The sequence below is a fragment of the Equus asinus genome, chromosome 1 (genome assembly GCF_041296235.1).
Source record: "Equus asinus isolate D_3611 breed Donkey chromosome 1, EquAss-T2T_v2, whole genome shotgun sequence".
Lineage (NCBI taxonomy): Eukaryota > Metazoa > Chordata > Mammalia > Perissodactyla > Equidae > Equus > Equus asinus.
Genome location: NC_091790.1, coordinates 199,756,631 through 199,772,282, shown reverse-complemented (window position 1 = coordinate 199,772,282; position 15,652 = coordinate 199,756,631). Strand labels below are relative to the sequence as shown.

At 38.2% G+C, this 15,652-nt stretch overlaps 1 protein-coding gene across 1 annotated transcript in view; it reads right to left on the bottom strand.

The window, feature by feature from the left end:
• Positions 1–15,652, bottom strand: part of CNTNAP2 (contactin associated protein 2) — a 1,870,188-nt gene that overhangs the window by 776,456 nt on the left and 1,078,080 nt on the right. Inside the window, exon 10 of the mRNA XM_014858430.3 lies at positions 6,466–6,637. Within this exon, the coding sequence (XP_014713916.1) occupies positions 6,466–6,637 (172 nt within the window). The remainder of the gene's footprint in view (positions 1–6,465; positions 6,638–15,652) is intronic.

Here is a 15,652-nt window from a genome sequence, read left to right as displayed (position 1 = left end):
ACCCCAAGGCCAGCAGGAATGGTTGCCAGAGCAGTGGGCCGATGGGGCAGAGGCTGACTACTGAAGACGAGGCAGGCGGGGGACCCCTAGGGGGGCCCAGACAGAACTTGCATAGAGCACGTGGAGCAGACCCCACTCTTCTGATGACATCATGATATTACACAAGGTGGCAGGTCCTGACTCAAGGGCCGTGCAAGAGGGGTCAAGGAGGACACTTGAAATGGGACAATGGCCCAAAGGGGAGTTTGACCTTCGACTAAGTTTGAATGTCCTATTGACTGAATATATAAACTCAGGGTATCCAAATGAATGTGTTCAAATATTTATTTTTCCTGCTATTGATTGGAAATGGGAGCTTATGAGAAAATGAAAATCAACTTTAGAAAATAAAGAATGTTACATGTATTCCTCAGCTAAATTAGGACTGTACATTTTAAACCTGCTTTTATAGAAACTCATCAGTCTTTTGGAACTGATAATTTTAATCTATTGATTTTTCGTTCACCTCTCCAACAGAGTCAGCTTTGTTTCAACACATCTCAAAACTATCTATCCACCCCTCATTCAAATGTTCTTATAAAAAATTGTGTACTTATTCTTTTCTTTCAAGGAAAAAAAATCAAACAAACTGAGTAGATGTTCTTGAAAAGAAAGCATGGAATTAAAAAATAACAACTGGGTCTGTGATTACGCACTTCGATCCAAAAATATAATGGAGGCTTAATTAGTAACTCAGAAATAGGATCCCGTCTCTTCACAGTCTCTCAAGGGGTAATTTTGTAGGCTGTGGTTAAGCTGGGGCATTTGCTCTTCCCTTTCCGCTCTCTGTGCTATCCAGAATGTTTACTGGTTTTGTTCCTCAGGATATTTACAAGGGAAGTGACAGGAAAAGTAAAGAAGATTCTAATTCTAATGAACTGCTCTTACCAGTTTTTCTAACAGATGCTGACTCTAACAATACAAATTTGCTTTGGCCTCTAAACAGCCATTTAGTCCCCATGTTCCCATGTCTAGGAAACATCGCTGGCATGAAACTTAATAGATCCTAAAATAAATGTATCATCTTTTCCTTCAAAGCCATTTCCATACTTGGGAATTTGTACCTCTGTGTTCTGGTAAAAAGATGGTATTGTTTGACTTCAGAAGTGGAGGATGGGGAAAGGACAGATGCTTTTGGCTCCAAGAAAAATAACACTTGACTCATAGTGACTTAAATAAACAAGGATTGCCTTTTTTTCACAAAAAGAGGAACGAAGGGGGTTGCTGACTCTGGTTCCCCTGAGCTCTAGTTTTCTTGACCATACAGCTCCAGGCATGACGTCTGTGGGTAAACAAGGACAGGAGAGGGGAAAGTGTGGCATCTGTAATAGGAAGACAAAAGCTTGCGCGTGAACACCACAGCTGACTTCTGCTTACCTCTCATTAGCCAGGTCTGTGCCACATGGCCACTCCTGGCTGCAAGAAAGATAAACATCTCTCCGGCAGCTAAGCTAGGAGGCCTTAGGACTGATGTAGAAATCACAACAAGCAAAATGGACTTTACGATTACTCACAAAACAGATAAATTTTGCCAAACCAGTCATGAACACTACCTAACTTAAGCCCAAAATATTTTAACACCAGCTTCTTCATCCCATAAGTCCTGGGTGAAAATCACAGACAAGTGAATCGAACAGTAACTCCACAAGGATTCACAAGTTCTACTTGTCTGTTAGAGCAACTCTCCTAGTTTACAAATTCTGACCAATACCTGCCAGGACCCTCGTAGGACTCACTTAAGCCCCCTCAATACCTCTCCCTGACTCCCGCCCTCCTCCCTCCACCAGCCTTTCCCCTGGCTCCCAGCTCCCTTTGATGAGCCCCTTTGTTCTGCTGTGGTTCTCCTTTTGGGGAGGAAGTGAATCAACATAGCTTTAGTTTTAGGAGTGTTTTTGCAGGTTTTTGGCTCTCAGATTTTCACACCTAGAAAGAGGTTAGAGAGAAGCGGGTTGAGAGTAGGAGTTGAGTTGGGTGCCTGCAGGTGTTTGCCACAAGGCACCAACAAAGTAAGGGTGCTAGAAGTGCATAAAAGATGGTAATCATGCGAGGAGAAACAATGAAGTTTTATCTGCTGGATATTTTATTGTTTTCAGAGAATATTCTAGGAACTGAGGGTTTGATGAAGGTCTCCCTCCCTAGGAGCAGGGAATCTCTCGAAGGGTAAAGCTACAGGCTTCTGATGTTGGAAGGGGCATCCTGTCCCCTGTTTACCTTTTCCCCTTCCTGTTCTATGGCTGTTTATGAAATACAGCTAAAGAAACCAGAGGACTTCAATAGGAAAACATGGCGATCTTGTCAGACACAACATCTTTTTGTGTAATCTGCAGATATCTGCTTGTTACAGCCATATACCCAACTGCTTTCTTGACATTTCCACTTTGGTGTCCAATAGACCTTCCAACTCATGCCCAACACTGAACGCCTGAATTTTTTCCTCAGCCCCCTAACCAATCTTCTCTACCACAAGGCTTCTCATCTGAGGAGATGGTGACTCTTTCCTTCCAATTGCTTTTTCCAAATCATTTGGGTTTATCTTTATTTCCTCTCTTCTTCCCACACCCCATATCTAATCCATCAAAAATTCCTATTGACTCTACCTGCTATATACACTCAGAACTGACCACATCTCACTACCTCTCGTGCTAGTACCCCATCTTAGGCCACCAGCACCCCTCACCTGGATTACTATAATAGTCTCCCTGTTTCCACATTTCCTCCTCCCACAGCCAGAGGTATCCTTTGAAAATGGAAGCTAGATCATGTCATTGCTGTACTCAGAAACCAGCAACGGCTCCCGAGTTCCCTCAGAATAAAAGCCAAAACCTTACAATAACCTGCAGGTCTCCAGAACTGGCCTCCTCTCCCGTGACTCTGCTCCTGTCTTTCCAAACTTGCCTCCCTGGCCTCTTGCTGATCCTAGATCATGCCAGGCAGCCTCGTTGCATTGCCTTTTCTCTCTGCCTATAACGTTCTTTCCTAAAATTAGCCAAATTTTATTATCTCTTTCAGGTCTTGAACTAATATTATCTTTTCAATGAGGATAACTCTGACCAATCTATTTGAACTGCACCCAACACCTCAATCTCCTGGAATGCCAGTCTTGCTTAATTTGCTCCACTTTTTTCTTTTTATTCATAGCACTTACTCCTTCTAACTTACTATAATATTTACTCATTTATTACATCTGTCCTTCCTCCCCATCCCCCAGAAAGTGAGCTTCAGAAGTGCAAGAATCTTTGCCTGGTTGTTCAGTGATTTATCCTAAGTGCCTAGAAAAGAGCCTGGCACTATAAATGCGCTCAGAAAATACTATTGAATGAATAATTCTGTAGCTTGGCATGCTCGCTCTTTCCTTGAGTCAGGGCTGTGTCCAGAAAAAAAAAAACAAGCCACATGTAAGTCCACACAAAAAGAAAGAAAAATAGGTTCAAATCATAGGGTATTCTAGTGTGACACACAGCAAAACTCCTTTCGAATCATCTTCCCCAAACTATTTCCCTAAGTTCTACTCATCAAATCATTGCAGCTGCTCCTCTTATCTCCAAACATTTTATCAAAATCACGCCTGTGGGAGCTTTTCTATTTTTTTTACCCTATGTTCTCATTTATCTTTTTTTTTGTTGTTTTTTCAAAAATAGCTCTCAAACCAATCAGGCTGAAATTGGAAAGGAGAAAAGTAAGAAAGAGCCAGTGTCGGCTTACTTTTGGAGGTTTTATGTAGTTTCAAAATAAAATGATAGTGATCAGGCAGTTGCAAAGCTTTATTAGTGAGGGGAAAAAATTAAACCAGAGATGGGCTAGGGATATCTGGTGGGTCATGACTATGTGAGGACAGGCTAGAACCACTGGTACTCTCAGATGGAAGGACAGATTAGGGTGAAACCATCAGTGTGTTCCTCAATGGTCTGAATAAGGTGAAAACAGTCTTGTATCACACATACAGAAATACAACACTTCACAGACTGAGATTTTGAACTGGGAACATTTTAGGTAAATAAAGGAATCTGCTATTTCATGCCTTGGTAGTTAATGTACAGAAGTCTTTGTCCTCAAAAACATAGGACAAGCAGAAAATGGATTCCATAATGGATTTAGGAAGTTTGTGGAGACATATCAGAGGTGACTACCTCCCCATGGCTAGTCTTCCGGGTTACCATCCTAGAGGATAAGTAAGCACATTCCTTGTTCTGTCAGCTACAGGACACTTGGCAACATGAACAATGGGACTGACCCATTTTGGCAAAAATATATTTTGTATACTGCTGTCTCTGCCAAAAATTAAAACTCTATCTTCTCTGTGTTGTTCTCCTCACCAGGAGCGCTATCTTCCACTCTCTTCATTTTCCAAAATCTCATTCATTGCTTTGGGGTCAGTTTAACTCCTACTCTCTCCACGAGAGTAAAACATTAAAATCTCAACACCTCACCTGTACTTCTTGGGTAGCAAACACTTTAAACATAATTCACAGGAAACATGTCGTATGAAGTGAAACAGCAATATTGTCATAAAATCCAGCCTGTTTACAAAAGCTGAATGAGCTAACTTGGGTATCATCGACAGAAATCATTGTATCATTGAAGCTACTGACATGGAAAATGGATGAGGTACTAAGGTATCTCAATATACTGTATAACTATTACCAAGATAGAAAATCTTCCTGTACGGAGAACAATCATTGAAATTTATACATAAACATCCAATATCAAAACACATGACTTTAAAGCGTCCCTCTCTTAGTTTTTCTGATTATTGCTAACACTTGCTTTAGGCAGAAATAATAGCTATTACATTACTGATGGTTCAAAAATTAGGAGTATATTTCTATTAAAATTGTTCAATGTTCTGTTTAAATATAAACAGTTTAGACTATCAAGACAAGTATTTGCATATATGTCGTAGAAATAAGCAATACACTGTGTCATCAAGTCTTATTTTAAACAGAGTAAGGCTTAAAAAAGTTACATTCTATAGCCAGCATTAACTATAATTTGCTATTCACACGAATATTATTTTATTAAGATTTTATGGAAGTAAAGTTACTGTATTCCAGACAATTTTATATATTTTTAAGATTCATTATATGTCTTAGAATGACTTCCCCAAGGGCCACCTCTTAAATGAGATTATTAGAAACTTAAGCCCTATATTATGTTGGGGGCAGATTGGAACTTACAGAAATTTTATCTTCCAAAATATAAAATTAATGAAATTATTCTTCAGAATTAGACAGCCTTCTCATAAAAGAGTCAAAAATAGTTTAGAAAATCACCAAAGTTCAACAGATTAAATTCAACTCCTTGTTAGATGTAATTTGTTTATGAACAAAACATTTCAAAATGAAATTTTTTCATGTTAGAATAAAAGGTACTTTGTAGAAGCATATTAAGATAGTATATGTAATTCTGTCGTAACATTTCATATAAAAGTTGTATCTTTCCACTGTGTGAGAAGTCAACTAAGTTTTTATAAAAAGCTCCTGCCCGGATTTGCAAAAACTAATAAAGATTAGATTTTGCAATATTTCAGTATGTGTATTTTGTAAGCAGACTCTATCACATTAAATATTCAGCTTCAGTAAATCTCCATACTACCTGACAACATTTTTAATGTTTCTTTTCTTTCAGGAAGGGGTTTAGAGGGGACAAAACACTGAGGCTGAGTCGTGACCAAGATAAGGAGAGAAGGGGCATTTCTGCTTGTGGGCCTAGGAAGCAAAACTAAAAGTCAACTGAGTTCCTTTATAACTCAGCTGTTAACTTACAAAACTACTTGCATAATGCTCACATTCACTGAGGGACTAAGGGGACATCACAGATTGTTCTATCATATGCATCCACGTCCTGCTCGCAACGTCACTGCTGACATCACAAATATGCTATCGTTGCTGTTAGTGCTGTGTAGGTGATTTTGACTGGTAGCGCCCCCGTGGACAGCAGAGAGGAAACTTGCTGGGTCTTCTGCAGCATCCTCTCACCTCTGGGCCACTCCGGCGCTACATCAGACGATGCTCCCCTGCTAGTCATAGGCTTTTCATGGCCAACTTTTTCAGAATTGAAAGGCCAGATTCTTCCTTGTCTGCTCAACTAAAACCTGTCCACCAGAGGTGACCCCACTGGTGGTTGAAATACGGGTGGCATAGCTTTCAGCATCACAGAAACATGCACGCACCACAGTATGTCAACCAACAGAGGGGTGGTATGGTTCTCTGACTGGAAATGAATGAGGGTTGCAGCCGTGAGAACGTGGATCCTAACCACTAGCCCACCAGGGCTGGCTACCACAGGCATGGAGAATGGCTCCTCCCACCTTGCCTCTTATAAGGGGTGGTTTGTGTGTGTGTTTGTGTGTGTGTGTGTTTCACCCACAACAAAAACACGAATTTAGAAAATTTGGGCAATTTGAGGTAGGATGAAAAGACTATTTACCTGTCTATGATGGCACACATGTCAATGCTGACATTTGCAAAACTTCCTGGCCTCCTTTGTGCCACTTCGTATAAATTTACAAGTTGATCATCCACTTGAATGAGCTGCATGCATCCTTGGAATGAAGGCTGAAGGACAGAGTGACTTGAGTTATTCATCTGGTTCAGAAAACCTGTGAGAGAGAAGAAATGAGAGCGTTAAATTCTGTGAGCAGCATGCTTCACTCAGATCCCTCTGGGTATTTTCCCTGACCACAAACATCGTATTTGACTACTGTGTTTTGTTGCTTTTTGCTGATGTTGTAGTCAATGTAGAAGAATGAAGTCTTTTGAGAAAGTGATATTATCTGAGGGGAAGAAAGTTGAACCCAGGTGAATGTTTGTCTCTGGAGTCTACCGTCTCATATTTTCTCCTTTGACATCTTCTTTCTCACTGTCACATCTCTCTGTCCCTCTGCTGTCGAAGGCTCGCTGCTCCGTTGCCTCACCTGACCCTGTCCTCAAAGATCAGGAAAGAAAACTTGAGACCTTTCCCAGCTAGCCAACTGCCTTCCTTTTATACCTTCAGTATTTACTTCTATTTTCTCATTCCCAAGAGGCCTATTATCAGACGTCAAGAAGGTAAACTTCCTGCCATCAGTTAAGGTGGACTGCTTTTATGGATTAATGCCTAACTCAACCCAAAGAGATATTTGCATTACAAATAATTTCTCAATTTATAAAATACAAAGAAACATTATAAAGAGATAAATTTAGGCATAAGAGTCAGCCATCCTGCTGTGAATACCCATCTTACGTAAGGGCCTAATATGGTACAGGAAGCATAAATGATAAGAAATGAAATTAAAATTAAAAGAGTATGAATAACCAGATAAAAAAGGAGAGTATATACTAGTGGTTGTATTAGGGAACAGAGCATACATATACCAATTTTGAAATGAGACATTAAAAATTTTATTGCAAAATAACTTTAAAATAGCACTACCAATCAATTACCATTATGCCTTTTCAACAGAAATAATTCTCCTTATGCATAGAAAATAATATTTCTTGACCCCATTAAGTATCTCCAGAAGGTCCCCCAAAGCATCCATTTTTCATATTGTTACCCACACCGAATTCACCTACCAGAGTAAATTTAAACTGTACTAATATTTCTGTTTAAAAATCTGAAGTTATTCACAGATTCATTTCAATCTAATATTATATCTATAGCAAAAAACAGTTGCTATAGAATGGGCTAGGACCAAGATGTGCCATTAATTAGAAAAAAGTGAACTTTTAATACACACTTTAAAAAAAAATTAATCATTAAATGATCTTTAAAACTCCATTTTCTGTTTGACTAGTAATAGTAGTTTAGGACAATAGAAACCTTCTTTCTCCATTTATTAATGGGTTACAATATTTAAAGCTTAATAATTACCATTTGAATCCCCTATAAGGGTTAATTACAGAGGTGTATATCATTTTCCATCAACATAGTACTACATAAAAATAGGATTATAGTTAATTTCTTGACTTAAAAAATAAATATAAGGCTCTATTTCAATGTCAAACATATGGCTTACATATATATATATATTTTTTTTTTTCTAAGTCACTTTTTTTTTCATTTGCATTGACTTGGTCCCTTCAGAAAATTGGTGATCTTAGATGAGTGGTCTATTTAGACTAGTTGTATGCATACATATGATTTTCAATCTGTTTAATCAAACTTAGCAGAGGGAAAACAGCCAGCTGTGACTTTAGTGACTGTCCTTAACAAGGCGATCATTTAGTTCTGCTTTTTAAATACTTGAAAGTCTCTAAATATCGACACTAGCTTTGAAATGTTCCAAAATGAGTAGATGCGTTTGTGAGAACAAGACCTTTTCTGAAGCAAGACAGCTGCATAACACAGATCACTAAGGACTGGGTATAATTAAGTTCATAAAACAAGACTTCATCAGTCACTCATAACAATGTCTTGTTTGGCCCTGATGAATTTTGGAGTTTGAAATTGTCAAGTCTTTTCATTTTTCTACATGGCATATAGTCTAGGAGAAGATAATTGTAGGACAAACTACTATATCCATTGAAAATCTAGAGTCTTTTTCCTCTCCTTGCATTATCTTTAACATTTCCAAGAGGGACCCCATTAATCCTTGCCTCTGGGTGTTCACATCCTTTTGTAGTCCCCTTCCACACTGAATTAGGGGTGACCTTCGTGGTCTGTAGGAAACAGAGGAAGTGGTGGCAGTGTGTGACTTCCAAGGCCAGTATTCTGCTTGGTCTCGGAGATTGCTAACTCTGAAGAGTCAGCCATAATGCCCTGAAAAATCATGTGGAGAGGCCCATGAGAGTTAATAAACCATGGTTTTAAGCTATTAAATTTTGGGGTGATTTGTTATGTAATAATAAGTAAGTAATAAAGAATTTGGTACTGGGAGAGAATTGTAACAAAAATCTAAAAATGTTTCAGTGAGTTATGCACTGGGATGTCCATGTAAGATGGATGGGCTTTAAAAGAACTGTTAGCAGAATCTGATGGCTCTTGAGGAGGTTGTCAGTAACAACTTAAAGGAAAGTAAGGAAAAATATTATCGGAAATGGGAGAAAACTGTATCCTTGCTACGTTGCAATGGGAAGTTTAGCAACACTGTTTTCTGTGATAATATAGAAAGAAAAATGTCGTATTTAATAAATTATATAATCTAGCTAAAGAGATTTCCAGGCAGAGTATTGAAGGTGCTGGCTGGCATCTTCTTTCTGTTTCTAGTAGAGAGAAAAGAAGAGAGAAAAGCTAAAGAAAAATTGCTAAATATGAAGAAGCCAGGATTTGAAAATAAAATGTTTCCTCAATTCCCGTCTCTCCAGATGGAAAGAATGCAAAAGCTAAGACCTCCCTTCCAGGCAAAGATCAACTACCAGTAAAACATAATCTAAAGATGACAATGAAGCGTGACTGTCAAATCCATGTTAGGACATGGATTCCAAAATTTATTAGCTGTGTCTCAAAGAACCATTCAGTCAGACAAAAGAACCCTAGGCAACCTATTGGTGTCTTACAGATCCTCTGAGTCAAACAATAGGGGTTTTAATAAGCTTAAGGGCAGTTTTTCCTTAGCGTGTCAGCAGAAGCCCAATGTCAAGGGTTTATCTTTATGAGATTGTGGATGTGGCTTTTGTTTGATAGAGTAAATCTGACTAACATTCATAGGAAGCACACAACTTTTTAAGAGAACTGTACTAGTGGTATCACCACCAGCTTGGACTGAAAGGGACAGAGATGATAGAAAATGAAATAGGTCTTTAGACCCTAAACTTTCACAGGCAGAAAAATACACAGCTGTAAACACAGGCTACCTTTTATAAAAAAGAGAAGTATGCATCAGAGTGGTAGAACTGAGAACCCAGAGGGCAAAGCCTTGAGCAATGGAGAATCATTTCTAAAAAATAGTAGAACTGAATCCTAATAAAGGTATTTCCAACATGTACCTGACTTATTTTAGAACTGCTATGGACCAGTTACTTCTGTGTGCCTTTTATTTTTCCCCTTTTGAACCAGAGAGTCAAAAGTGGTACTTTATGCCTATCCTAGCATTGTATGTTGGGTGTGTGGGTGGCATAAAGCTTGTTCACAGGTCTTTAGATGAGAAGCTATATTTGAGTAGCTGTACCCGAATGGCTTCCTTTGCTCTTGGACTTCCCCAGGAGCTTCATTTTGGTATGAACTTGGCTTAGATGATGAGTTACTGGATTTTAGGCAAATGCTCTAATGGGATGAAACTTTGGAGGGCCTTTGGGAGGAGATAAGCGTAATTTCATGTGGAAGAGACATGAATATTTGTGTCGCAGAAGATGAACTCTGATGTCCAACCTCCAAGATAGCCATGAATCTTTGCTTCCTATTATTCATACTCTCATGTAGTCCCCTCCCACACTGATTCAGTGCTGACCTGTGGGGCAAATAGAACACTGCAGAAGTGACAGTGTGCATGTGACTTCCAAAGCTTAGTAATAAAAGGCATTAGAGGCTTTACCTTGCTCTCTTGGATCTCTTGCTATGGGGAAGCCAGTCCCTGTGTCATAAGGAACCTCAAGTAGTCTGGTGGAAAGGCACCCATGTGGAGAGGAATTAAGGCTATCACTAACAGCCAGCAGCAACTTGCTAGCCATGTCAGTAAGCCATCTTGGAGTGGTGCCTCCAATCCTAGTCAAGCCTTCAGATGATTGAGGCCCCAAGAAACACATTAACTGTGACCTTATAAGAAACTTCAAGCCAGAACTTCCCAGCCATGTTGCTCCTAAATTACTGGCCCACAGAAAAGGAAGAGATAATATATTAATACTCTGTTGAGCCACTAAATTTTGAGGTAGTTCGCTTGCAGCAATAGATTAATTCAGATTATAACTAACAAATCCTGCTGTCACTTTCTCAAATAGTTTTTAAAATTTGGAAGGCAAAGATTAACAAGAAAATTAGCCTGCAAAGCAGAGTAACTGGTAGAATGTTGACCATTCCCTTGGTTAGCAATAGGTTAAAGGTGTTTGGTCTCTGATACTGAAATTTCTGGTGCTCTATCTCCCTTTGAAATGGAGGCAAACATATTATTTATTTTCTGCATTTTTTTCTCTTTATGTACAAATACAATATCAATAAAAATACTGGTGTATTAGTGCCTGTGATGCTTTCAGTGATTACTCTAAAGCTCAGGAATTAACCTACTTAACAGATTAATAGCAGGGTCATTTGGAGATCTAAATTCCAGCTGGAATTTTCAGGGTCAGAAATGAATAGATATAAAATGGATAGAGAGTTAATCTTAATTAAAATTTGCCAGGTTAGTAGAAAGATTATATAGAATAGAGAGGAAAATTCTTGTTTGTTTTGGCTTAGAGCTTTAGATTTATTATATCTATGAATTTGGAATAAAAAAGTGTAATATTTACACTTGGGTCCTTGTTACTGGGTTCTGCAATCCGAGAATGTGTCCTAACACCCGCAGTGAATTGCAATCCTGTCAGTCTCAATTGCATCTCACTATCAGTAAGCTGGGAAACTTTCCCCTTTACAGGGTCATTATAATTATGTTACCTAACTGGCATGTTTGAGATTTCTGTTTCAAGACTTAGTACATAAAAACTTCATACTTGATTTGAAGTCCACTCAGTATTTTATTATTCTTGCTGACAAAAGGAACACATGCATTTTCAAGGCTTTAAAATTTTAACTCAGAAATACATCAGTGAAAAACACCCTGTTATTTGTTTTGACATTAAAATGCCAATCCAAATTGCTGTAAGTTATAATGCTACACTGATGGGACAGAAAAAGTAAACAATGGTCAACAGGGTGGAAAATTTTACATGTCTAAAACCACATGCATACAAGATTTCTCTGCTTATACTTGTAAAGTTGGGAAGTTTGGGAGGTTGGAGAGAGGCTGGTAGAATGTTGTAAGGATGCTAAAAACCGTTTGTTGTCTTCCTTTCAATACAATCTTAGAAGATTGTGCAAAGTGTCTACTAGTCTCTATTGCTTACCCAACCTTCCTGAATGATTCTGCCTGGACGGAATAGGAGTCCAAGCAAGCAGGTGTTAGAGAGGGGCCGGAAGTAAGCCCACTGAAAGCTGGTGCCTGCGCAGTGGGGACAGCCACGCAGCATACTTGCCCGGCATGACTGACTTCAAGATAGGTTGATTGAGCAAATAAATACACATAGTGAAGATAGTAGGAGCCAGGTTCTCATAGTCAGAGAAGGAGGATACAAATGGAAAGAAGGATATCTTGAATGAATCTTGTGGATTTGGATTGAAATTTAATCAATGATTGTGAACTTATGGTTTTCAGTGTATATAGATAGATGTAGAAATAAATCTAGATGGAATTGTGTGTATGCTCAATATACAGATTCCTACCATCCACTGATGATAGTCTTGGAGCAGGGTCAGCCCAGAAGAACTGAGTACCCCTATGGTTCATATCTTAGTTTCTCTAGTGAATAAAACTGAGAGGCCTTCTCTGACCACCAGTTAACTAACACTCCTCCCTCTTAGCTCTCTATCCCCCTTACCTAATTCATTTTTTCTGCATAACACATCATCATCTGATATCTTGTGTGTTTGTTTACAGTTTTTTCTCCTTTTACTAGAATGCAAACTCCATGAGACTTTCACTCCTGTTGAATCTTACTTAGAAGGGGCTCAACTTGCCTGTTGAATGAACAAATGGAGGGCCACTGAAGGATTTCGAGCAAGAAAATCACTTGATCAATTGGTGTTATGTTATTATCTCTCTGGTGAAGATAAGAATAGCCTGGTCGAGGGAAAATTGGAAGCGGGATTGTCTTATGAAGAAGTCGTTGGAGAAATTCTAAATTCTCATCTGGAATATGTCGATAAAGCTAATGTAGAGGAAATGAATAAAAGATATTTCACAGGGAGATATGACAGAACTGGCTGATCTATCGGATATGAGTATTGCACAGAGAGGAAGATGACTAGAATGACTCTTTGATTTCTGGCTGAGCAACTAGATAAATGCTTTTGCCTCTACCCATAGAGAGGGACACAGGAAGAACATCAGGTCTTTAAGGAGCGGGATGAAAGGAGCAGGAGAAAGGGCGGTGGGTGGTTTTGATGAGTTCAGAGCCGAGACTTTTCAAGTCTGAGTTACTTGTGGAATATCCAAGATAAAATTTTCAGTCCAACAAGTTAATATTAATGTCAGGACAGCAGCAAAGAGATATCAGAATTTGGGAAAGATTTTTGAGTCGTGCTGTGGAAGGAGAAGAAACTGCATGAAGAAACTGTACAGTGCACTAAGCAAAGAAACCCAAGGCTGGAACTCTAGGATCATCTACATATCAGGGGTAGGATCAGGAAAATAAAGCAGTGAAGAAAACCAAGAAAGAGGTGGAAGGAAAACCAAGAGGGAGGGATATCAAGGAAGTGAAGGAATTATCATCAGTGTGAAAGATCACAGAATCCAAATTATATAAAGACTTAGGGTTTGACTTGGGTTTACCATTTAGATAAATGGGAAATATAGGGAAACCAAAGAAATGGGTGTGGATAATGAATTGCAGTGTTGAAGGAGCACATGACATGCGGGCCAGCAGAGAGAGAGTAGCAATTCTAGCACTCTATTATCAAATAACGATATACTAACTAATGAAAGGCTAACTTCTTTGGAGGCAATTTTCATGAGCTAATATTAATTATGTAAATTATTTAATATAATCTGTTGGCTTTTTTAAATTTAGTATGCTATTTATATTTATTACATTTATTGTTCATTTATAATGGATGAGTACAAGGCTAAGAATTTTGCCTCTATCACTTTTTGACCTTGGGTAAATAAATTAAATTCTCTGTTCCTAGTTTGTTTATCTGTAAAACGGGCAAAATTATAATATTCTAGCACAAGAGGTTGTGAAGAATTAGTAAAAATATACCTATAAAGTAAGTGCCTAGAAAATGCCCATAGTATATATCAAAAAGATCTCGCCATCATCATTGAAAGACAGGGTTAATAATACCCAATTCCTGTGGTTTTCATGAACATTCAATAAAATACTATAAGAAAAGCCCTTAGCACACTGACTGGCACTCAGGATGTGCTCAGTAATGGCAGCTCTACTATTATCATTTAATTGCACAGCTTTGATTAAATAACATGGCAATTTCTCACACAGAAATATTTTGATATTTGAGAGATTTGTTTTATACTCTAAAGAAAATTAGAAATTACTTTCTTATTGCACTCATAAATATTCCAATTTTCAAAGCCTACGTATTTTTGAGTACTTTGAGGAGGGAAGACTGCCCTTTTTTATTAGTATTTTTGCATGTGATAAAGGAAAATACGAATATAAACTAGAGTCACAATTATTTGCTTTAAGGTGATATGGATAATCCAAAATACTAGGAAATCCAACACAAATTCTCTTTGGCTCTGGAATGTTCCTAAATATTTGATATTCTGGAAATTAACTTCAAGTCAATACAAAGCCAGATTGTGAAGATATATTTTAGGAGCTGCTTTGAAACTCAGTACACAAGACATGCTTCATTTATAGGACTGGCTCTTGCCTTTGTCACCCTAACACCATTTTTTGGCTTTGATACTTAGAAGGATGCTTGGCCCAAAATAGGAGCCCATGACCCATCCTTTTTCCTCTTCTTTCTCTTCTTCTTTGTTATGATATTTTTTGCTGATGATGATGGTACCATTACCCTCGATGCCATCTCTTCAATGTTCTGTGCTCAGTATAAAGATGACGCTTTTCTTCTTTTGTAAGAGTGTTCCATGTTCTTCAATGAAGTGTGACATTAGAGTCTGAAGGCAAAATACTTTGAGAATGCTTCAAATTTCACTAACCTGATACTCTCCAAGAATGATAATTTTTTCCCAAAATGCTGACACTATCTATTCTGAGCTACTAAAATTGACTTTTGTTGCATATAAAAATGTGTGTAAATTTTTATCATCTCAATTTTTTACTATAACGTAAATTCTCTGCTATGAGATAATTTATTTAATATATTTAACATCCAATAACATGTCATAGAAAATTTAGGAAAGAGATAGAAATAATAATCTCTAGAGAATTCCATTTCCTATGATATGACAATGTGAGGAACCTGAAACTTTTCCAGTTCAAAACACCTAGAAATGCTGGATAAAATGTAACACATGTCCTTTAACTTATATATCTAAGAATCCAAAAAGTAGGAGAAGATTTCAGGGGTCAAAGGAAAAGGAAATGCTAAAATTCAGGGTGTCAGATCATGCTGGACTAGTAGAATTCAGAGGGTATTTGCTAATCTTTGTAATGCAGAGGTTTGGACTTTAAAGGCCAAGCAGAATTAGAAATCCAGTGTTGGACTTGTGCGAGCAATAGGAACAACACCCCCATGCCCGCCCCGCCTCCACACACACACACATACATACACCACATAAAGCCCCAAAATGCTAAAGTCTCAGCTGAAGCAGATACTGGAAAAAATTCGCTAGTCAGCAAAGAGAGATGACAAGGAAATTTGTCTCTCCTTTCCTGCCTAGAAAAAGAAAAAAAAGAAAAATTACGTCCTGAGAATTCATAAGCCACAGGCTTGCTCAGCAAAATTATGGCTTTCAAATTTACCCTGACTATAGGGTGTAATCCCCAAGCCCAGAAATTAAAATAGAAAAAGTGCT